The sequence below is a fragment of the Petaurus breviceps genome, unplaced genomic scaffold, assembly GCF_028583685.1.
Source record: "Petaurus breviceps papuanus isolate PSGF00001 unplaced genomic scaffold, PetGlider_PUasm1.0 90407, whole genome shotgun sequence".
In the NCBI taxonomy this organism is placed as follows: domain Eukaryota; kingdom Metazoa; phylum Chordata; class Mammalia; order Diprotodontia; family Petauridae; genus Petaurus; species Petaurus breviceps.
In genome coordinates, this window is record NW_027187241.1 from 2,255,886 (window position 1) to 2,281,919 (window position 26,034).

At 34.7% G+C, this 26,034-nt stretch overlaps 1 protein-coding gene across 2 annotated transcripts in view; it reads right to left on the bottom strand.

The window, feature by feature from the left end:
- Window positions 1-26,034, bottom strand: part of SOS1 (SOS Ras/Rac guanine nucleotide exchange factor 1) — a 206,784-nt gene that overhangs the window by 75,138 nt on the left and 105,612 nt on the right. For both annotated transcript variants that reach the window (XM_069108616.1, XM_069108617.1), the window contains exons 7-8: window positions 24,467-24,577; window positions 24,282-24,380 (exon numbers count right to left, since the gene is read on the bottom strand). In XM_069108616.1, coding sequence (XP_068964717.1) covers window positions 24,282-24,380; window positions 24,467-24,577 — 210 coding nt within the window. The remainder of the gene's footprint in view (window positions 1-24,281; window positions 24,381-24,466; window positions 24,578-26,034) is intronic.

The following is a 26,034-nucleotide window of genomic DNA, read 5'->3' on the forward strand; positions in this document are numbered from 1 at the left end:
TGCTATTCCTCTCACATGACACTGTCTCCTGACTGTGAGTGTTTTACTGGATGTTCCCTGACCCTGGGATGTTCTTCCCCCATATCTCTGCTTCCTAATTTCCTTCAAATCTCAGTCAAAGTCCTACATTCTGCAAGAAGTCTTCCTTCCGAGCCCACTTTCATTTTATCTCAATTGTATGTTACCTTGTTTATATATATTTATTTGCATAAGTTATTCCTTATTAGACTGTGAGCTTCTTGAGAGAAGGTATCATTTTTTTGCCTTTCTTTGTATTGTCAAGGTTTAGCACATATGAGGCAATTAATAAATATTAGTTAACAATTTATCATAATAACCTGCAAAGGTAAATTTCTTTCTTACTAAAATATATAAAATATTGATATCCCCCCCAATGGTATCTATAAAATTAATGGCCAAATAGAAAAAAAAGGACCTATTAGTTATATTTCAATATTCTAACATGATGATTTACAACTTTCAGTTATATAAATATTTGCATATATATATATATACACACACACATATACATGCATGCATGTGTGTATGTTTTCTATGTTCACTAGCAAAGTCAGCTTTTTCCAAACAAGACTATATACTCCCAAGTCCTCTTGAGAGGTTTAATCCATTTGATTTCGACAGATTGTTTGCTTTGATGATAATTAAAGAAACTTTTTTCTTATACCTACCTAGTACTTGTGGGTAAGGGATACTCTATCATGATATTATCAGTTGGCATATAGGCAAGTTACTTCTAAACATACAACTTTCCACCAAATAAGAAAAAAAAGTAAGGAGGAAAAATTATAGTGCATGCATTGTGGAAAAGTCAATTATATACCTTTTATTCATATAGATGTTTTTCAATGTTGCCACCCAAATTAAGGAAAGCATGATATCAAGATATATTCAAGGGGTGGCCAGGTAGCACAGCGAGTAAGAGCACTGGCTCCAGTGTCAGGATAACCTGGAGATCGAATCCCGGGCTCAGACACTTAGCACCCACCCAGAAACACCTGGCCATGTAACCTTGAGCAAGTTACTTAACCCCAATTGCTTAAAAAAAAAAAGATATATTCAAGATGTGTTCTGTCTTATTTCAGCAACTTTATAGGAAGGTTGATTGAAAAGCTGTCACTTGATATAAACTAATTTTTAATCCTATCATTCGGTGCTCTTTATTTCTTTCATGTTGGGGTATTAAGAATTTTGGAAGATGAAGAAAGCTTCACTTACTACCTCATCAAATGTTCAAAGGTAGCATAAGAACCAACAATGAAATAAATCTAAAACAAAGAGCAAAAGTTCCGCACATCACAATGCATCAATGGAAAAAATAATCATTTCAAAATCTAATTGTTCAGAAATAAAGCTGAATGATAGCCAAGTCCACCAGAGCACAGGTGTTCAATTTCAAAGTGAGATGACAATAAAGCACAAAATGAGAAAATGTTTTATTATTGGTTTTTTATTTTACTCATTTAAAAAAGTTAAAACTACTAAGTACTGTAAGATTAAGAGAAAAATAATCAAAATCTCATAATATTCTATCATGATAAAAAAAGGACAATCAAGGACATTCAAACAATTTCATCTACTAGCCTTAAAAGAAGAACTCAAAGTGTCTGAGAAATGTAGTTATCTTCTAACATATAAGTCACTAAATTATATAAAGCAATCAATATTTCTAAAAACGTTGACCTTAAAAACCATTAATATGAAAATCTTATAAAAATCCACAAAAGAATGGTGATTAAATTGTATAAGATGTTATTTTTACCTTCATAGAATCTAAAAACAAATTTCAAACTAACAAGCAACCACTTCTAGTAGCAATCAGGGTGTTTTTGAAAATCATCTTTGTTCTCTCCCTTCTTTTACTTAAAACAGATGGCCTAACCTGGATATGGGTGCAGGTTAATGATTCATGATAACAATCACCAAAAGACTAGCAGTTGTTGCTAAGGAAACAACCTGTGGCAGCTAACAGGTAAATGAGACCTCAACAAGTATGCATCCTCTCTTATTACCACAGTGATGTTTAACACTCTGTTTTCCTAAGTACTATTTAATAACCCTGTGCAATAAATAGCAATGCTCCAATTAAACAAATGCAGTATATTACAAAAAAAAGATTTAAAAAATAACCAAGCAGCCTGATATTTCTATATGAAAGATTAGATTGAAATTGCCTAGGGAATTATATTCCAAAAGTCAATGGAAATTCAAGTGCTTTGTGGAGATGACAAACATTTTTCAACAGTTAAAGGAGCCACTTTTAGCCCACCTTTGCAACTAAAAAGTAGTAATGGAAACATGTAAGAAAATGGTGCTCTTGAGTGGCTAGGTGGCACAGTGAATAGAGAGCACTGGCCCTGGAGTCAGGAGGACCTGGGTTCAAATCTGACCTCAGACACTTAACACAAAACTAGCCATGTGACCTTGGGCAAGTTACTTAACCCCAATTGCCCTACCTGCTTTTCTCCAAAAAGCAAAACAAAACAAACAAACAAAAAAAGAAAATGGTGCTCTGCTTGGTAAAAGTAATGAGAAATGGCCAGCTGAGACCATATTTAAATAGTTTGTTAAAAAAAAAAATAAAGAAAAGGATACTTGGAGTTATTTGAGGAAAAGTTACTGAATTGTTTATACCCATTGACCTAATTATGTCATTAAAGATAAATATCCCAAGAGATGGCAAGAGGGAAGAAATGTATAACATAAACCACATATACACCAAATTAATCAAAGCAGTACTTGTTGGAGTAGTTACAAACAAGAAAAAAATGTGTTTCCATCAATAAACTATGACACAGAAATGTAACAGACTTTTATTTTAGCTATAAGAATTAATAAGAAAAAATATATGAATTGATACAGCTTAGCACAGTAGGTACAAAACCTTACTCAAGTAACAGACTCCCTGAAAATTAGAATGGATGCAAATAAAAGTTAAATACTCCATGAGGCAAGAAGGAATTTTAAAACAGAAGAAAATATAAGGTATCATACAAAAAACCTTCAACTAACTTAAAAAATAAAAGAAAGTTAATTTAAGAATCATTGGGCAACCTGAAAACTGTGATAAAAAATTGGATAGCATATTTCAACACATGAAAGATAATGACATCATATTTCAGAAAAAATGAAAGAATCATGTCATTAAGGGACATATTAGAACAAAAGGGCAAAGATCACCTCCTAAAACAAAGCCCCAAATGAAAACTCCCAGGAAAATGATAACCAAACTCTGATAATCCAGTGTTTCCAGGTCAAAGGAAATACACTATAATCACTTAGGTAAAAAGAGCTCAAGTATTAAGAAACTAGTTAGGCTTATGCAAGGTATAACAACTACTGCTTTAAAGGAGTAGAATGTGATATTCCAGAATACAAACTACATAGGCTTAAAAGCAAGAATAACTTGCTCCCCCCTCCCCCTTATAGAGGAAAAAATGGATCTGTAATGAAATAGAGAACTTTTAAGCATTCCTAATAAAAAAGATTACAACTGAGGAGAAACTCTGAAATGTAGATGTAGAAGTAAAAAAAAAAAACAACAAAAAGCTAAATAAAAGTGATAAAAAATATTTCATAAGGGTGCTGTATTTCTATTCTAATGGGAAGGGGGGACATGATATAAGTATTTTCTAGGAACTATAATATCTTAAGGGATCATAGAGAAAGTCAAATAAGACAGAAGTCCTGAGAGTGATTTTTGTTATGTTTTGATGATATTCAAAGGAGAAAAGAAAGAGGGGGAAAAGAATATACAAAGGAAGAAAAGTGAAGGAATAGTGTGAGAAGAGACTTGTTTGACCGAACTGGGGATTGCAAGTAAAAGACATGACAAAAGAAAAAGGTAAGGGGTAACAGGTGTCACTTGAACTTCATTTACATCTGATTTGGCTAAAGAAGAACAGGACACACACACACACACACACACACACACACACACACATGCTCTCATAGAGAACATAATCGATTCAACAGGAAAACAGGAACAAACGGTCAGAGGGGGATGGGCAGAATAACAAGGAGAGTAGACATGGGGCAGAATTAGTCATAAAAGAAACAAGCTATAAATTCAGATGAGAGATAATGAAGAGGGGTTTAAAGAAAGAAATAAGTTGTGAATGAGATTTATATATGAGGAAGAGAAAAAGAAGAGGTGAGTAGAAGCTGTTAATATCAAGCATAGAAGTATGGGTGTTGAGACTCTCTTCTCTTTTATAAAAAGGGGGCTGGATGTAAAGGGAGGCAAAAGTATAAGAGAATAGGATGAGGAAAAATATACATGTAACAATCAAAATTGGGAAGGGGATAAATTTACTTAAAAAGGGGGAGAAGAGAGCAGAATGGATTAAAAAGCAGAGTCCACCAATATGTTGTTTACAAGAAACAAACTAGGAACAGAGATTCACAAGAGTTAAAAGTAGGAGCCAGAGAGTAATCTGATATACTTTATACTGATACTTTAGCTGGATTCACCAAAGCAGGGGCAGCTATGATAATCTTAGATAAGGAAACAGCAAAATTGATTTGTTTAAAAAGGAGATAAACAGAGAAATAAAATTTGGAGGAAGGGCACCGCAGACAATGAATAAATCCCAATACATCTCTCCCCAAAGGTAGAGCATCTAAATACTTAAAGAAAAAGAGAATAGATTAAAGGGAGAAATAGAGTGTAAAATTATAACAGCAAACAAATACAACCAAAAAACAAAAACAGAAAAAAGTTAAGGTCATGGGCAGAATTTTAGAAAAGTTAGATATGATACATCTCTAGTGATTATTAATGGAAATAGAAAAAAGTATACATATTTCCCAGTTGTTTATTATAAGTTTATGAAAATTGTATATTAGGATACAATCAAATGCAGAAATGAAGAAAGATTGAAGATATTCTTTTTTTTTTTGCTTTTTGGAGGGGGGAGGGGAAGGCAATTAAGGTTAAGTGACTTGCCCAAGGTCACACGGCTAGTAAGTGTTAAATGTCTGAGGTCGCATTTGAATTCAGGTCCTCCTGACTCCAGGGCCAGTGCTCTATTCACTGCACCACCTACCCACCCTGATTGAAGATATTCTTTACTGTTATATGGGATAGATCCCTGTGAAGAAGAACAGGAGACTAAGAAATTTGGCAATGTAAAAAGACAAAAGATATGAATAAAAATTACTTTTTAAAAGTCTCAAAAACAAATGAAGAAAAGCAGAAATATTGAAAACATCCTTTCCTGACCATTATGAAATTTAAAAAAATTTTACTCAATAAAGGCCCACTGCAGAAAGGACTAAAAATTAATTGAAAAATAAATAATAATTCTAAAAGTTGGTTGTACAAAGAACAAATTAGAGGAATGATAGGTAATTTAATAAAAGATAAAAACATACCAAAATACATATATGCATCCAAAGCAGTCCTTAGGGGAAAATTTATATCTATCTAAACACTTTCATCAACAAAAGAAGAAGAAAGAAAAGAATCAACAGATTGAGTATGAAAATAATAAATAACAAAAATCCAGCAGATTAAGAAATACAAAATAAAATATCCATTTATGCCCCAAACTCTTAAAAACAAGAATAAATGGACCAAGAACCAGCATTATATGCAATAGGGATAAAACAGAGTCCAATACAGGGATAAAGAAAGGATATCCATAGTCACTAACACTACGCTCCTCTAATCACAGATTTTGCTAATAATATCAAGTCTAATAATAGTGTCCAAAATGGTAGTCATAGCATTAAAATGAAGAAACTGAAGAAAAAAGATAGACAAAGGGGAAAAAGTTCACTTTTTGCAGATGAAATGACAGTATATTTTTAAAACTCTATAGAGAGTCAAATAAAATTAACTGAAAATACTGATAACAGAATATAAAATGAATGTATGCAAATCATAGAGATTTCTGCGTAATACCAACCAAACCTAGCAGGAAAAGACAGAAAAATCTCATTTAAAATAACCAGAATGTATAAAATACTGGGGAGTCTACCTACTAAGATATATATAGGAACAATGTGAGTGCTAATATAAAACAATGCTTATGGAAATGCAGAGATCAAAATAATAATAATAATGAAAACATAAAATACATAATATATACATATCTATCCTCTATCTATTTATCTATCTATCTATCTATCTATCTATCTATCTATCTATCTATCTATCTATCTATCTATCTAGACTGTTCATAGGTAGGCCAAGCCAATATAATAAAAATGGTGATGCTACCTAAATTAATTAATTTAGTGCCATGCCAATCAAATTATCAAAGAATTACTTAATAGAATTAGAAAAATAGTAATAAAAATTTCATCTGCAGGAACAAAACATCAAGAATCTGAAATGAAATAAAGGAAAAAAAAGTAGATTGGAAAGGAGCTTAACAGTAGCAGATCTCAAAGTACTATAAAGTTGTAATCATCAAAACAATCTGGAATAGATTAAAAATGGAGAGATCAATAAGTAGAATAGATTAGGTATTCATCTGTAATGGTAATGGGAATTTGAAGATCTTCCCTGCCCCTTAATAAGCCTAAGGGAATTTGAAGACCTTCCCTACTTTGAAGATATACCCTGTCCCCTAGTAGGCTGAATGTAACCATATGGAGCCTGTGGTGGGAGCAGTTTGCTGAAGGGTGGAGCAGAACCTACAGGAAGCTGGGAGTTAGAGCAGCTAGACTGGAGAGGATGTATCCAAGGGAGACAGATAGGCTTGTGAGTTAATGTTGGTTTGTGGGAAGGCTAAAGGATGCTGTGGCTCTCTGTGCTGTTATGGCTTATTAACTTTTCTGTTACTATGATGGAATCTGCTTACTGGTTTTGAGATTTGGTTTCCTAGTGTCTGAATAAATGTTTTGCTTCTGTCTTCTACATGGAGAGTCGGTTATATTTTGTGATCAAGCACTATGCAGGCATATTTATAGTGACCACATTGTCACTATGAATATTGCATTGGTGCTACACCATCATATAGGAGCAAACAAACCTAGAAACCCAAAGACCTTACTACTGGGCTAAGGACTCATTACTTGTCAAAAATTGCTGGGAAAACTGGCAAAAATTAGGTTCAGACCAATACTTCATACCAGATATCAAGATGGATAACTCCAGGGGTGGCTAGGTGGCACAGTGAATAGAGCACCAGCCCTGAAGTCAGGAGGACCTGAGTTCAAATCCGACCTCAGACACTTAACACACTTACTAGCCATGTGACTTTGCGCAAGTCACTTAATCCCAATTACCCTCCAAAAAAAAGCAAAAAAAAAAAAAAAAAAGATGGATAACTCCAAATGGATACATGATCTATATGACATGAAAATAAAAGGTCCAATCCAATACAAATTAGAGAATCAAGGATGGAATTACCTTTCAGGCATATAGATAGAAGAACAGTTCATAATCTGGCAAGGTATAAAGAAGATCGCAGTAGATAAAATTTGATGAATTTTTACACAAATAAATCCAAAGGAGCTAAGAATAAAAAGGAAATAGTTAACTAGGAAAAAAAATCTTTGCATCAAGTTTCTCTGATAAAAGTGACATTTCCAAAGCAGATAAGGAATGGACCTACATTTATAAGAAGAGACACTCCCCAACTCATATATAGTCAAAGGATATAAGAACAGTTAATTTTTCATGAAAGAAATGTAAAGTGTTTATAGTCATATTTTTTAAAAGCTCCAAATTACTACCGTGTTTCCCCGATAATAAGACACTGTCTTATTAATTTTTTGGACAGAAAAATACCAGAGGGCTTATTTTCAGGGGAGGGCTTATTTTAATGTACATTGACAGCAATTTTAACAAACAGGTAAATGTGAACAAAAAAATGTACCTTTATTCAATAAGCAAATCACTGGGGAAGAACAGGATGACGTGCTCACTGCTGCAGCTCTGATTGGATGTAGCTTGGAGCGCGGCGTGCGTTTCACTCGGGGGGGGGGGGGGGTGCATAAAGAGGGTACCGTAATGTAGCGTGTAGCGCAGGGGATCACCTTCACTACAGTAGCAATCTCAATAGGGCTTATTTTCGGGGGAGGGCTTATTTTAGAGGAATCTTACACAGTAAGGGGAGGGCTTATTTTCGGGATAGGTCTTATTATTGGGGAAACACGGTAATAATTAGAGAAATGCACCTTACAATAATCAGTTTGGCAAGCTGACCAGAAAAAAAAAAGAAAGAAAATGACAAATGTTGGAAAGGTTATGGGAATACCAGCACTTTGATCAATTGTTAGCAGAATTTGAATTGGGTCCAGTTATTTTGGAAGGCAATTTGGCATTATGCCCTCAAAGTTACTAAACTGTGTATACTCTGACCTACTAGCCCTATACCTTGAAGGAATCAAAGAAAGTAAAAAAAAAAAAAAGGACCTATATCTACAAACATATGTATAACACACTTTTTATAATGGCAAAGAACTAGAAACTTTGGAAGTGTCCTTCAACTGGAGAATAGCTACCCAAATTATGGTATATGAATGCAATGGAATATCACTGTGCTGTAAGAAATTAAGAAAGAGACAGTTCTAGAGAAACCTGGGAAGACTTGATGGCCCAATAAAGCATAAGGCTAGCAGAACAAGGAATACAATTCATACTATAACATCAACATTGCAAAAACAAATGGTTCTGAAAGTCTTAAAACTATGATCAATATAATGATCAATCATGAGTCCAGAGGACTTATGATGAAGAATGCTACCCACCTCCTGACAGAGAAGTGATGAACTAATATGCCATCCCAAGGACAATATTGTAAGGACAATAAATAAAGAAAAAAATCAAAAGATTTGCAGAAAAAGATGTTACAGAACCCTGTTTTTACAATAAAGGGCAGTTGAACTACCACACATGGATCCTAATATCATAATCCCAAATGTCCTCACAGGACAGAAATGGTGCTAAGGAGGACAAAGACAGGAATAACAGTTGACTGGTTCAAGTATATATGGAAGAGACAGGTGCTAGAGGAAAAAACAATTCTGAGACAACTAAAGTATTGATATACAAGGTTATCTGAAAGAGGGGAAAATACTAAAGGCGTATGTGTGTGAAAATCAAACCTTCTTAAAAGATCTATCCTACTCCCCCAAGCAACTGAGAAAATAAAAACTACTGACCCATGGGCCTGCTCTACCATATAGGTGGCATATTATTTAAATGAGTCATGTATATATGTATTGAGTGCATTCTTGATGAGGACATTAGTAGCAAACAAACAGATTTTCATTACCACTACTGAATAGACCACATCTTGGTCATTTTGAAATTGTAGAAAACAAAAGATTGGGAGCCAAGATGGTAGAGTGGAGAAAGTGCTCAACTGAGCTCTTCCAACATCTCCTCCAAAAAAATTTAAAATAATACCTCAAATTGAATTCTGGATTAACAGGGCCAACAAAAAGTCAGAGTGAGACAATCTTCCAGTCCAAGAAAACTTAAGATGTCAGAAGTAGAGATCTATGACATAGGGGTGGAGGCTGACCTGAAGCCTACATGGATGAAACACCAGTAGTAGGACCAGATAGTGGCAAGAGAATAGCATCAGCTTCAGGAGCTCTCTTACCAGAGATGGTAAGGGGATCTGGAAAGAGGTCGTCAGAAAGAGATGACAGGGAACTTCTGTGCTAGTACTGGATGAAGGACAAGACACAGCTTGACAATTCCATTGCCCATGTCCACTTCTAGGTCATAGTTTAAGGGCACTTTTGGTCAAGAGGGAGTGGAAACCCTGAGGGGCAGTATCACTTTCAGTCGCAAGGGATCAGGGACCCTATCACTTATGGTGCCAAGGATCAGGGACCCTGAGGGACAGTATTACTTCCAGTCCCAAGGGAGCAGGGGCCCTTCCTAGGTATGGACCTGAGTGCAGAACAAGAGAGCAGTGACCACACCTCCCTCAGATCATATCATCTTAGAAGCACTGAAAACTTCTAAACCCCCAGCTCTGAAAATAGCAGTGCAGAAAAAGCCTAAAGCTTGAGATAGTGTCCCACCTAACCCCTGGGAAAAAAGCTCAACTTGAACAATAAGTTTCAAAACCAAGACATAGCATGGAAAAATGAGCAAACTACAAAAAAAGAACCTGATCATAAAAATTTTCTGTGTTGACAGGGAAGATCAAGATGCAAACTCAGAGGAAGACAATGAAGTCAAAATAGCTACAAGAAAACCCTCAAAGAAAAAAAAAGTGAATTGAACACAAATCCAGCAAGAATTCCTGGAAGATCTAAAAAATAATTTTCAAAATTAAACAAGAGAAGAAGAGGGAAAAGTAGGCAAAGAAATGAAAGCAAAAGAAGAAAATTATGAAAAGACAATTAATAGCTTGGTAAAAACAGGCAAAAAAAATACTGAAGAAAATAATACCTTAATAAATAGAATAGGGAAGGAGAAGAAAAAATTTAAAACTTATGGAAGTGAATGTTGAAAACTAAAAATAAATAAAACTAAAAAAAACCCCACAACAAATGGAATTGGCCAAATGGAAAAAGAGGTAACAAAGCTCAATGAAGAAAACAATTCCTTAAAAATTACAATTGGTCAAGAAGCTGATGACTCCACGAGACATCAAGAAACAATAAAACAAAGTTTAAAAAAGGAAAACATTGAAGAAAATGTGAAATATCCCATCAGAAAAAATAGGTGTCCTGGAAAACAAGATTGAGGCAAGATAATTTAAGAATTATTGGACTAACTACTTGAAAGCTATGACCCAAGAGAGAGCCTAGATATCACATTTCAAGAAATTATCAAAGGAAAATTGTCCCAATATTTTAGAACCAGAGGGTAAAACAGAAATGGAAAGAATCCACTGATTGCTACCCAAAAGAGATCCCCAAATGAAAACTCCCAGAAATATTATAGCTAAATTCTAGCACTACCAGGTCAAAGAGAAAATACTTTAAATCATGAGAAAGAAACCATTCAAATACCATGGAGTCACAGTTAGGATCATACAAGATTTAGCAGCTACCATGTTCAAGGAGTGGAGGGTTTGGAATATGATATTCTGGAAAACAGAAGATCAGGGATTATAATGAAGAATAACTTACTGAGCAAAACTGAGTATACTCCTTCAAGGGGGAAAAAATGGACATTTAATGAAATAGTGGACATTCAAACAATCCTGATAAAAAGACTAAAACTGAATAGAAAATTTGACTTTCAAATATAAAATAAAAAACTCAAAGAGATAGGGGTGGCCAGGTGGCACAGTGAGTAAGAGCACCGGCCCCAGAGCCGGGATGACCTGGGATCGAATCCCGGCTCTGATACTTAGTACCAGACCCAGAAATAACTGGCCCTGTAACCTTGAGTAAGTTACTAAACCCCGATTGCTTTAAAAAAAAAACTCATAGAGAAACATAAAAATCGTAAGAGACACAATAAGGTTTAACTGTTTACCTTTTTCTATGAGAAGATGATACATGTAACTTCTATGAACTTTATCATCATAAAGGCAGTTAGAAGGATTCTGCATAGAAAGATGGAGTGGGAGTGAATTGATTATGTTGGAATTATATAAAAAAATGGATAGGTAAGAAAGACAGATGGCCTGGAGAAGGGGGAAGGGGAAAGAAGAAGAGGGAAATTATGACACTTAAAAGAGGTGCACAAAAAAGAGCTTGTACAATGGAAGGAAACATGGTGTGTGGGATGGGGGTGAGCAATGCTTGAATCTTACTCACATCTAAATTAGTTCAAAGAGGGAAACATATATACATTCTCAATTGTAATAGAAATCTATGTTACCCAGGGAAGTAGGAGGAGAAAGTGATAAGAAAAAGGGGGAATGATAAAAGGGTGAAAAAAAGGAAGAGAGTGTTTGCTTCTCCCCGCTGCCCTTCCCCCCAATCAATTAAAAGAAAATATTACAAACTGTCACCTGGTAAATGAGTAAACAATAACTGAACATCTATATTTTTCATCAGTTACATCATAACATGCACCTATTTTCAAGTGATTTGAGAAAGATGGGGGACATCACAGGGGCTTGTGAAAAACAATGTGCTTTTGTTGAAACAAATATAAATATTTCACTGATCCAAGCCTGTATCTGATAAACTTTAAGCTTATTTAGAATGCAACAGAATTAATGGACTGCTGCCTAAATGAACCATTATTTTAACATAATGTGGTATACTCAAGATCATAACTAAAATTCTATTAATGGGAAAAAACACCACTACCCTAACAACTGAGCTTTATAGTCTGAGGGAAAAAAAAAACTAAATTAAATTCTGCCCCCGAGAATATGAAATTCTTCTAGCTGATTGAATGTATTTTCTGTCCATTGGAAATATATCCAAATTTGTTTCAAAATCTAACCCCACTGGACAGAAGCAAATGAAGAAATATAAAATGGAATGTTATGATTATATGGGCTCCATGAAACACATTTGTTTTTTTACCCCCAGAACTATCACAGAAATATTATCACACATAATATATACTACATTGGACTACATGCAAGTAATTGTAGAGGAGGAAGAATGATTTCTGCATGCATGATAGATTAGAATTTACAGGGTGATATCCATGTGAATATAGAGAAGGGCATAGATTTGAAAGAGAGTTGTTGTGGCAGTAGAATTGATGAGACTTGCCAGTGGACTGGGTATATGGAGAGGAAAGAAGGAATAGGTGAGAATGATTAGAGAGTTTTGAACCTAGATGACTGGAAAGATGGTGATGTCACTGCAGAAACTTTTAAGTAATTGTAAATGACATTTAATATTAAGTTCAAAAGTAATTTTACAGAACCACCATAAAGATAAACAGAAATAGGGAGGGGGGCACTGGGGAACTTAAGTATGAGATATTGGCCTACATTAGTAGGAATATAGTGACTCTAGAAAAAGGCAGCAGCATGTAGAGGAAGAGCACTGAAGAATTGGAAGACCTTGTTTTCATTCCTCTCTGTCACTAACAGTGTTAAACAGGGGTAATAACAAATATACTCTCTCATTGACAGTGATATTATGAGGCTCAAAAAAACGTAATGTAGTACATAAAAATCCCTACCCTACTAATTTAATTTTATCTCATTGATAACAGCTTATCTAAGAATCAGTGGGAGAGGATGATGAAATTCAGATGGTTACTGAGTTAAAAAGAAATCCCATCACAAACATTTTTTCTTTTGTGTAGCAATGAGTCAAAATGTTTCTAAGTCCATGTAATAAATATGAAAAAAATTAATGACAAAAATTTTTACTAGCCTATAGCAATACATTAAAAAAAAGAATTTCTAAGATGGTGGAGTAGAAGCAGGACCTCCAAGCAGCTCTGGCTTCCACCTTCCCCAATCAATGTAAAAAAGGGGACTCTGAACAAACTTTGGAGCTGCAGAACCCACAAAATGACAAAGAGAAGCTAACCTCCTGCTGAGGACAGCCTGGCAGCAATCGGCCAGCATAGCACTTTGGGAGCAATGCCCAGGACCCGTGAGCAGAGGTTTTAGCCCTAGGGCAGGCCTGACCAGCCAGCTGGAGGGACTCCAGATCAGCAGCAGCTGTGGCTGTTTCCAGAATTATCAACACAAAGATGCAAAGGACAAAGTGAGAGGTCTGTGCAGTCTGGACTTTGGGACCCAGTAAGAGGGAATATATTGGGTTTTGCCCCCAGGGCAAGAAGCTGCTGAGACACCAGCACAGCCAGCCAGCGCCATGTGGCAGCTACAGCTCCTGGCCTGCAGAGTGTAGGAGGACTAAGCAACGAGTCTGAGGGGTAATCACTCTTGCTTTAACCTTCTTGGATCTGGATTGCAGTCTAGGGTGGAGGTCCTGGGGTGTGTGTCCAGCTTGCCAGAGCATGTGGAGGCCTCAGAGAGAGCATCCATCTAATACCTCCAGCAGCTGAGAAAACCCCAGCATTTGGGACGAAAGCTCCCCTGTCTGGTGGCAGAGTCCTAATGTGGCAAAAAGCCCAGGGGTCAAGTGACTGAGGGGTGACATGACCAGGCAAAGGAAACAAAGCAGACAGAAGATTCCAACATTACACTCCTATTTTGGGAACAAAAAGGAGCAAAGCATCGAACAGGAAGAAGACAGTGGAGTCAGAACTCCTCCACTAAAAACTTCAAAGGAAAAAATGAGCTGGTTATAGGCCATAGAGGACCTTAAGAAGCAGATAAGATAAGTGGAGGAAAAATAGGGAAGAGAAATGAGAATGATGCAAGAAAATTACGAAATGAGAGTCAACAGCCTGACTGAGGAAAATCACACCTTAAAAAACAGACTAACTCAAATGGCAAAAGAGGCTCAAAAAGGCAATGAGGAGAAGAATGCCTTAAAAAGCCAAATTTGCCAGATGAAAAAAAAAAGAATCTCAAAAGCTCACTGAGGAGAATCATTGCTTCAGAATTAGATTGGAGCAAATAGAAGCTAATGACTTTATGGGAAATCAAGATCCTGTTAAACAGATCCAAACAAATGAAAGAATAGAAGGCAATGTGAAATATCTCATGGGAAAAACCACTGACCTGGAAAATAGATCCAGGAGAGATAATTTAAAAATTATTGGACCACCTGAAAGTCATGATCAAAGTAAGAGCCTAGAAATCATCCTCCAGGAAGTTCTCAAAGAAAACTGCCCTGATGTTTTAGAACCAGAGGGCAAAATAGAGGTTGAAAGAATCCACTGATCACCTCCTGAAAAAGATCCCAAAAAGAAAACTCCTAGGAATATTATAGCCAGGTTCTGGAATTCCCAGATTAAGGAGAGAATATTACAAGCTGCCAGGAAGAAACAATTTGAATATTGTGGAAATACAATCAGGATAACCTAGGATCTGGCAGCTTCTACACTGAGGGATCAAAGGGCTTGGAATATGATATTCCGGAGGTCAAAGGAGCTGGGATTAAAACCAAGAATCACCTACCCAGCAAAATTGAGTATCATGTTTCAGGGGAAAATATGATCATTCAGTGGAATAGAGGACTTTCAAGCATTCTTGATGAAAAAACCAGAGTTGAACAGAAAATTTGACATTCAGATACAAAAAGCAAGAGAAGCATGAGAAAGTAAACAGGGAAAAGAAACCATAAGAAACTTATCAGAGTTGAACTATTAACATTCCTACATGGAAAAACAATAGTTGTAACTGATGAAACTTTCCTCAGTATGAAAATAGTTGAAGGGAATATATATATATGTCTATATATGAGGGTATATGGGCATATGAATACATGTATATATATGTTTACAAGTATACATAGATAGAGGGCACAGGACCAATTTAACAGGAAGGGATGATACTTAAAAGGTGAAATAAAGAGGTGAAAGAGAAATATAATGAAAGGAGATGGGGAGAGACAGAATGGGGGTTAAACTATCTCATATAGAAGAGACAAGGGGAAATGGTTACAATGTAGGGGAAGAATAGGAAGGCAAAAAGGAATGGGTCAACCTTATTTCCATTCAATTTGGCAGGGGGAGGGAATGAAATACACACTAAATAGGATATCTCACCCTATAGGAGAGTAGTGGTGGAGGGGATGAAAGGAAAGGCAGGCTGGGAAGGAGGGAAGTTGGAAGCACCCACTTTTGAAAAGGGATGGGATCAAAGTAGAGAATAGAACAAGTGGGAGGTGGGATAGGAGGAAGGGAAATATAGTCGGTCTTTTACAATATATCTACTATGTTATTGTTTTGCATTAGCCACACATGTACAACCTATACTGAACTGCTTATCTTCCCAGTCAGGGTGGGTGACAAGGGAGGAAGGGAATGAATCTGGAATTCAGTTTTAAAACCAAATTTTTAAATACATACATACTATTATTAATACTATTTTACATGTAATTGGGAAATAAGATATACAGGCACTGGGGCATAGAGATCCACCATGCCCTACTAGAAAAGTTGAAAGGGGTATGGGAGAGAGCAGATTGGAGGAGGGGATATCCTGTGGGACTGCTATTTTGGGGCGGTGTAGAGGAAAAACAGGGAGAAAATTTGTAACTCCAAATCTGGTGGAAACGAATGGTATTAATCAGAAGTTAATAAAGCATTTGAAAAATTAAAAAAAAAGAATTTATTTAAAAAAAAATATGCAGTAATTCCTACTCCTACATGAAGCAGGAAGCAAATAATTTTTAAGGTGGAGACCCTACATGTACCTATCTTTTTGGAGTGTCATGAGGAAATACGATATTGTTATTTGATTAATGGTAATAATAGATTATATGAAAACATATTGGATATTGTGCTTGACAATCTTACATTACATAATTAACAAAATTTTATTCAAAGTACTCTAATACTTACTAGTTAGGTATCTTTAAGTAAGTCATTTATCTTATGAACCTTCATTTCCCCATCTGTAAAGTGGAGATATTTGTACTGTCTACTTGGCCACTGTTGTGAACAAAGTGTTTTGTAGCTTCTCTATATATATTATATGCATGTGTATACATACATTGTCACATATAGGCAATATAATTAAACATATCTTATATACATAGGAATTATTAAAAGGGAGAAAATACTATATTACAATTATTTAGCTATATTAAAATTATTTAGCAAGTCTGGCTATAAGGACATTTATAAGATCCTAAAAATTCTGTTAAGAAGAGACATATCTCAAGTAATATAATTTACCCATATGAGGAAAGAGGTAACGTGAATTTTGCTGAATCATTGTGTTTTATATTTTACATAGTATTTTTTGAAAGCAATTCTACTAAATAGACACATTTAAAAGTTTTAAACCCTTTTCAAAGTCACTAAAGGTTCTGAGTTAAACGAAGGGTCACCAAATATAGCAACAGCAAAATGCTGACAACGTTAATTAAATCTTTTAGGCATATAAACAAATACTGCTTTTTCTAGACTTGAGATAATTATTTAGACCTGAACAACAAAACTTAGTCTAGTTTTGGCTATATAAATAAGATGACAAAGTAGATTTCATAATTTTTTTTCTTTTTAAAAAGGAATTAGCAGAATTTACACATGAATAAAGATATCATAAGACAAGCAGAAGGCAAATTAAAAAAATAATTATGTTTCTAAACCTCGGGCTTATTTTCAATACTGTAAATAAGCATAAGTAATACTTGACCCTCCTCTTTGAGTAGGGAATAATATGGGTTGCTTTTTTTGTTTGTTTGGAAATATTTTAAAGTCAGTTGCATTAATGGGAATAGACAAAAGGTAAAAAGGTCTACAAATTTAAAAAAAATTAAAAATTAAAATGCAACAAGTCAAAAAAATGAAATAATACAAAAACGAACCCAAGTTCCCCGAATCCAACTATTCCTAGCTTTTTAGTTACTGAAACATTTTCTGAATATTAGCAGCTCTCTCGCCTACCTGACGAGTCTGAGTTGCAGCCCTTCACTGTTTCCCCTCCTACTGTTGTAGACATCACAGCCATAACAAACATTGAAGAAGAGCTACAAAATGCAAGAATAATGGAAAAGCAAGTTAAAAAACTGAAAGGTGGAAAGGATCCTGGTAATCTGAACAGGAACCCACCAATGAAAAAAAAGGCTACGCGGAGAAGGAAATTGAAAAATATAAAAAAGAAAAAAAAAACCATCAACCACAACTGCACGATACAGCAGTTTAGTTGACTTGGTAAGATAAATAGAAAGTCTGGAATGAAAGACTCTCATCTCTTTACAATATGCCCTTGCAATATGTTGTACTATAGTCAGTCACATATTTGTATGTATGGCCAGGGTCTAGACAGAGGCCATTTTCATTCAATACTTTGAATTTTTTTCCCCTTGAAAAGCTGTGGGAAAGAAAACAGACAGTAGATAGAACTTCTGTTTGCTTGAGAGAGAGAAGCCATATTTTATAAGCCTTCTCTCTATCTTTAATTTCTGACATTAAGAAATCAATTGCTATAAATCTTCTCAGGCTATGTGTAAAATTTACTGATGCATACCACCACTAAAGTTACAGAGGCATATGCAATGGTTAAAAAAGTACTTTCAAACAGCAGTAATGATTTTCACACATTTCATCTACCAAATGGCAAAAGCAGCACATTTAAAACTGTGTATCTGTGGTCAGGAGCCTGCAAAGCAACTGCCACAAATTGGGGAAAGGCTTTTCACTAATAAAAATATTTATAAATACAGATATGGCAGGTGCAATTATTTCTTATCCTTTGCACTGCAAATAATCTAGCTACACCTTTATGGGTAGGATGGACAGGGCAGAATTTCTGTACCCAAATCAACTTCCCAAGATTTAAAGTTGCAAAGCAAGGACTGAACTGTATTGATAGAGGGGGGATCCTCCCTAACACCTCCCTATACAATAAAATCAGTTATAATTGTAGGGAGAACCCCCCCAAACTTCCAAGCAAAACCTATTTTGAGAGAAAATAGTTCTACTTTTACATTTTTTTGAGATCTACTGCAGTTTTAAACTTCTATGTTTTAAACCTTTTCCATTAAAATTCCCATGTTTAATATTCTGGACTGAAATTTTTGTAGTAGCTGTGATGTTAGCAAAAACAAAAAACAAACAAAAACTAGGGGGAAAATTTAGATTTATACTTCAAGTAAATCAAGTCATTAAAATAAAATATCTGGTAATATTGTTAAATTTGCTAAATTTTAGTACAAATCAACAGTCTAAGGATTTAAGGCATTCTGAGGAATCTTTACCAAGAGCCTCTATTTTCTGAAAATAGGCATCATTGCTAAGGTAAGTAGTAAAACAGTATTTTGACAAATACAATTTGATTTCATATCAAGTTACATTTTAGTTGTATTGCTCCTGAAATTATATCTAAAGTCTTTTCTTTTCTATCTAAACATATTCTACATAAAGTTGCCTTTTAAATGATGCTAAATAGAATATGGAAGCAGAGATCCTGAGCAACATTCCTACTATTTCTCTTATTTCCAGCATTGGTAAGAAATTCCCCAAACCCCAATGTCATCTATTTTAGGTACTTAATCTAGGAATGTTTATATTCCTCTTAAAATTGTCTGTATTTTAAAGTGTTTAAAAAAACACTAGGACTTTGTACTTTCTAGAAAAATAGAATTGGGCTTATAGGTGATAGATTTAGAGGGCCACCTAAAGTGATCTAGTCCAACACTCTCACTTTAAAGGTGAGGAAACTAAGGCTGAGAAGTTAAGTGACTTGCCCAAGGCTGATCAAAGTTATTTTCAAATTTTAAAACTGAGATCTTGATCTCATACATAAAATTAAACTAGTATAATGAAATAACAAAATATATACTTTAAAATCCAATAACTAAGAATGAGGAAGCATCATAAACATTAAGACAAAAATGTACTGTTTTCAAGCACAACTATCAAATTATCAAGAAAGCATTTGTGTGTATGAATACATAGATGATACTTTCCAAATGCCTTGGAAGGGAGGAAAAAATACTTCTCTCTAGTAGTCTGCATTCAAAAAGAAAGTATAATCTGCTTTGGAATTAAATAGTTGAATAGAATCCTGAATGACTTTCTGATTTGTCTGGGTATATACTAGAGCTAAAGAACAGAAAGTACTTCTGATTTTAAATAATATTTAGATATTGCTTAAAATCTTTTAAATACTAGCGAGGACACTTTCTTAAGGAAGGCTTCCAAACTTGAAAAATAAAATAAATCAAACTTTATATGAAAAGTATTTTAAAATAAAGCTATTGTAAACTTAAAAACATGTTTTTTACACATAAGGTATTCCTGTCAACATAATAATAAACTTTAAAGTCATGAAAATTTTATATAAGCAAATATGATTATAAAACACAAACTATAATGAAATGTTTCATAAGCAAAATATTTATTTAAAAAATCTTTATATTGGGGGAAAAACACCCCAATGTTTAACAGAAATGTTTTTTTAAAACAAAGCCTCTGTTCTAGTCAAAGAAATTTGACTGATTAAATATGGATTTGCTAAGCAATTGGTTTCTAGGCATCAGTTGTATGAAGAGGTATGATTACTCTCAAAGCCTCCTGCCCACTGCTGTTACTAGAGTCCAGATTTCCCAATTTTTCCCCTTGTATCTCTCCTTCTCTTCACAGAATAAGAAGTTAACTTAAATAATTCTTCTTCAACACTCAGCATGACAGACAGGAAGAAAGATGGAGCCAAAAAAACAAAGTTTGAGAATTTACTATACATCTGAACATTTATACATACAGAACAGAAAGGAAATGACTGTTTAAGATCTGGGCTGTGGGTCCCAACTTCTTTTGTGAGAAGTGACTACTTTCTATTTGCACTAAGCTCTTCTTGAAAACAACAGTAAAGTTGTCATTGTTGGTTGTTGCTGAAAGCTGCCAAATATGGCTCTCTCTTCCTTTAGCTCCTTAGTATTTTGAGAAGAAAAGGAGTTGTAAGGATGTCTTCCAGACACAGCTGAGTCTGGGTTCACGATCAAGGGATTGGGGACACCCAGTCTTGGCTCTGTTAGAAGGTTCTTTCTCAAATCTGAAAAATACCAGAATGTGCAAGAGGTACAATTTTAAGCAACTGCCTAAGCAGTATACCTAATTAAGCAAGGCAGACAAATGTCTGTAAACAATAATGTACAGACAACTAGGGCATCAAAAATTCATGGATAAAGTGCAAGAAGAGCCTCAGAGCCATTTGGTCCAACATCTCACTTTGCAGATGAAGACACTGAAGTCCTAGGAGATGAACTGACTTGTCCATGATGTCACAGCAAGCAGGCCGCAGCTGAAGATTTGAGCTAAAGTCTGACTCCAGAGCCAGTGCTCTTTGGAACAGGCACTTTCTCAGTTAACACCATGAGCCACAGGTTCAAATGGGACCGAACAGCTTAAGCTTGTAGTTTGCAAGTAATTGTGCACCTGACAGCAACATCAGTGGTAGAAGCAGCTTTGATTTTTCATTTCAACGCATGGTTTTATGTGTCACATAGGACAAATTTTTGGTGAAGTCTGTGGAATTAAGAAGTCTTGTAGAACAACCTAATCTGATCTATAAATTTAGGGGTAAAGGTGAGAACTCAAAGCTAGAGTAATAATGTATATGTGGAACTTGTTTCATTTTGGTTTGTAATGAATAAAATATATTGTGGTTAAGCTAAAACTTCAAACTAGATGAAATGGGTGCTGAAAGGGGAGTAGAACGGAAATGACAAAACCTTGAGGTCACTGGACCACACCTCTAAAGTTGGAAGCAATCACAGAGGTCATCTAGATTACCCCTTCATTTTACACATGGGGAATCAGATCTGGAAGCTAATGGACATACCCAGGGTCACCTAAGTAGTAAGCTGCAAGGTGGGAATGGAGCTCAGGATCAAATTCAGCACTTTTCCCACTGTACAGAATTAGCTCAAACTCAATAATCTCTTCCCTTTCTTCATCCCTTTCCCTCCATGCTGACAGTAATGGAGAAGTAAAGACAAATGTAATATTCATTGCATTCATACTTACACTATTAGAAAGTTATTACTATCTATTCCCTACCTCTTCAATTATCTTGTATTTAACTTATCAGTTTACCGGTTACATCCCCTCATAGAATATAACCTCCCTGGAGGGAAGGTCCTGTTTTTTATTCTTATCTTTGTACCTCTATATCTAGCATAGTGTCTCCTAAGTGCTTATTAAATGATTACTGAATTGGAGCCATGGTCTTAGTTCTTAAGAAGATGATAATCTAGTTGGGGAGGTAACACATAAGCACTTTGTAGATTTAATGTAATACAAATGATTGCTATTGTTATGTACAGAGATACATTTAATACAGAGGCACTCAGATAAAAGAGAAAGAAAACTTCTGGATTTCAAAGAAGACTTCCTAGAAGTGAAACCATTTGAACTAGACAATTAAGGTTGGATGTCAATTTGAAGAGATAAGGGTACAATACTCAAGGTGTGCAAAACAACATGAGCAAAGGAGGCAGGAAAGTGTCTGACATTTCAGAAGGAATGGCAAGTGACTTGATTGGCCCCAGTATATGAAATGCAATATGTGTATCATGGATAAGATGGGTGAAATAGGCTAAAAGCAAATTGTGCAAGACCTGAATATGAGTGTAAGGAATCTGAAAGTTAATCAATAGTCAGAAAAAAATTCATTGAAAATTTATGAACAATGGAATGGTGTGATCAAATCTATTAATTGGAAAAATTAATCTGGAAGCAAAGTGTTAGATAGACCAGAAGAGGGAGAAACCGTAGATTTGGGAGGTCTGTACACTGTTGAAGTCCAAATAAGAGACAGAGAATGAACTAGGGTGCTAGTAGAGGGAGTGGTAAGACAAAGACAAGTAAAAGAGAGATCTCTGTTGGTAAAGCTAAGATGAGATGATATACAAAAAGATCACAATAATGTAAGAGAAAAAATACAAGAAAAATAAAACTGAAGACATGATGATAATGACTAATGCTGGCCCTGGAAAAGGATGAATATGGAAGGGCATGGAATGCTGCATATTTTATCAGATTAATTTTGGTGCTTTCATTGGTTTTGTTGAGAATTATTTTTGAAATCAGGTCCTCCTGACTCCAGGGCAAGTGCTCTATTCACTGTGCCACCTAGCTGCCCAAGAATTATTTTTAAAGAATCTTTACAAGGGAAGGATACCTAGGCAGGGAGAGAAGAGTGGAATATTTGGAAATGAATAAATATAAAAACAAAAAGAAACAATGTAACTTTAAAAAGTAGATTATCTACTGTCTCACTAATTGTCTTTTAATTTCTTTGATACAACTCCCAGCTCAAATACCTTACACACCAGCCTGCAGAAAAAAAGTCATCCTACACAACAAACCACCCACCACAATGAAATAAAATTCACAAAGAACAGAAGAGTAATGAAGATGGGGTGAAATTGTATGACTTATTTCCTCCTCATCTGTGTCAACTCATTTTCCTTGTTTATTTACTATAAAAAGATCATCTCATCACCCACCACAAGAGAAGGTAATCATATTTACTAATAATAAACAAACACACAACACAACTAAGAAGTTTTTTTAAATTAAAATAATAGTGCTATATCTTTTGTAGCTTTTTAAAAAGATAACTTGATCATTGGAGGTATTTTCACAAATGGAGAATCCCATTAAAATAATATTATACTCAGTCTTTATGTGTTGCTAGCTCTGAGTTGCTACTGTTTTGAGAAGAGTAGCAGCATAGCACAATGGGTAGACATCCAGCCTGACAAAAAATAGTCTAGGTTCAATCTTGCTTCTGACACATTCAGGCTGTTTAATTTTTGACAGGTCAGGATATTGCTGATCTTCATTGGCAGAGGGAGGTTGTTTTTAGGGATACCTTTACGTTGATGAATTCACATATTTGGACCAAGAAAAATGTATAAAGAATGCAATATATATATATATATATAAATTTAAAAAAGAATACAATAATCTCTTCAGTAACTCAGCTACAACTTAAAAAATTGTGAAGAAATTTACCTGTAATGTTTTTACCTGTAAAAGTAATCCATATCACTAAATAAAGAATATTATATTTTAAAAAACATAATGCCATTGCTTGTACTGCCATGCTTCAATTTACATGGATTGAAGCTCAGCTTTCCTTTTCCTTGAGGTTAGAAACTATTTTTATGGTTGTATACCTAGTAGTTAGCAAAATGCCTTTAATATAGTAAGCACATTTAATATATTGTTTGTTGAATGCATTTTCTTCACCACTGATAGAGATCCTGTTTTTTAAAAATTGTTTTTAAGATGCCTTCTGATTTAGCAAAGAAGAATTACAGCACATGATTGGAAAAACAAATTTTTCTCATTTAGTTAGTTTTTAAACCGAGTATCTAGAATTCTATGTCTATAAGAAAGAATTTTATAGCAATGACAAATTAGGAGTTTCAAAAGCAATGAACAGCTAGCTCTCTGGTTGGGGAAATGGCCAAATTGGCCTGTATAAAAGAGATGAACTGGGGACTTTCCTTATTCTTGTTCCTTCCCAAACTTCAAACCTTCAATTTTCTGTTGTGATGCTAAAGGAGAAAATGGAGATATAAAAATCCAAACAGATGAAAAGATTATTTTCAGCTAATAGGCATAATAGAACAAAATATATGAAATCCTCAGAAAGGAGATAAAAGATGAAAAGATTTGAGAAAAACCTTAGAACATACTACATTAAAAATGTTCCCCTCTCTTAAGTCTTCAGTCACATTTAGTTTATATTTACTATGAGAGGATGAACAGTATAGTACAGATGCTGAAATGATTCATCATGAAGCAAGAAAACTTATTATTAAGGAAATTATTTGAATTATTTTGTCATTGAACAATACTGATTTCTTACCTTTAAAAGTTCAAAGTAATGTAGACAGTGGTACACAGGAGCTAGAAGTAGCCTGGGTAAAACATACTGAACAGCTTCTTTGAAACCTTCACCTATTGACTAGAAAAGAAAGTGATTTATATAGTTATAGTTCTTGTTTGATTGCTAATGTAATGATGGACAATTTCATGTAAAAATCACTATACCTGTAAATAGAGGGCTGCCCCAGGCTTGGATAACTGACTAAGAAAGTGGTCATGAAAACCAGGTCGCAATATGTCTTGAGCATAAGATTCATATGGATCAAATGCCAATTCCTTTGAAAATGAAAAATTAAAAATAAATATTTTATGATAAAAAACAACACAACTTAATTTTTTTTTATCAGAAATAAAAAACATTTAGAGAGTTGTCATTTGAGAGCCAATATTTCTGTGCATGCATAAGTGTTTCAGGTTTAAAGATAAATAATCTCTGAGGTGGGCAGGATGATCATATTCTCTTTAAAAATCAAATCATATCTAGATAGTACTATTTTATGGTATTTTTGTAAGCAAAATTATTGCATGGATCTTAATAAATTGTTATATCCCAAGTCTTGCATTTCCACATAAAGAAAAAAATGTATCATCTCTTGCAAATATGGTAAAAAAAAATTTGTGTATTTGCTAGCACCTGCTACTACAGGATCTAAATATAATTGTAGGTAAATAAACAGCTGGACAAACAATAAGCTTTTTAAAAATTGTGGTTGCATGAGGAAATACCTTTCTTGCTATGTAACACTACTGGGTATAAAACTTACAAGAGTTATAGATTAAAATATTTCTTGATTTAATTTTAGAGGGGCTACATCTTATAAAACTCACTGCCCATCTTAGAAGAAAAAAGTAGTTTCTTTTTATATGCAAAAGATTGGTATAAAGCAAATATTTTCTCAGGTTTCTCCTTGGTAGCAAGATTATTCTTTTCTGTCCTATAAATGGAAGGCAAATTTATAATACTTAAGATCAAATTCTCTAGCATTCAGAAAATACTTAGGGGGTCCATGCAGTATAATGGAAAAAGAGAACTTGACACCAATTCCTGCCCCTGTCATTTTGCCACTTAGTGACTGTGACCTGCAGCAGTTTCTTCCCTAGAGTGACAGGATTTCAACTTGGAAGGACATTAGAGATCATTTATTCAAATTCCCCTATCTTAGAGATGAAGAAACTGCATTCCAGCTTGGTTAAATATCTCACTTAGTGATACACAATGTAGCGTATCTGGACTCCAAGATCTGGACCCAAGCCTTCCCATAACATGTTCAGTGCTCTTTTCACTACAATCTTCTCTGGGACTCAGTTTCCTCATCTATAAAATGAGGGAGTTGGAGCAGGTAATTTCTAATGTCTCTTCCAACTGTAAAATCCCATGATCTGATGACCTAATAACATTTGCAAAGGGGCCTAATAACTAGCTATTCAGTGTCCCAGGTCTATTTTAAAGAACTAGAACATTCTATCAGCATCTTAAGTTGGAGATTCATAAATCACTATGAGATATCCAATATATCAGACCAAGCAGGAACCCAAAACTTCTATATAATAAGATCTTAAGCACATTTGGAAAGCTATCACTTGAGAGCCAATATTCCTGTGCATGCATAAGTGTTTGAGGTTTAAAGACAAACAATCTCAATTATCATTTAATTATGGTTGGTCAGTTATGAGATTGAAATGCATAGTATCCAAAAGAAATTCAACAACCATAATAAAAAGAATTAACTTTT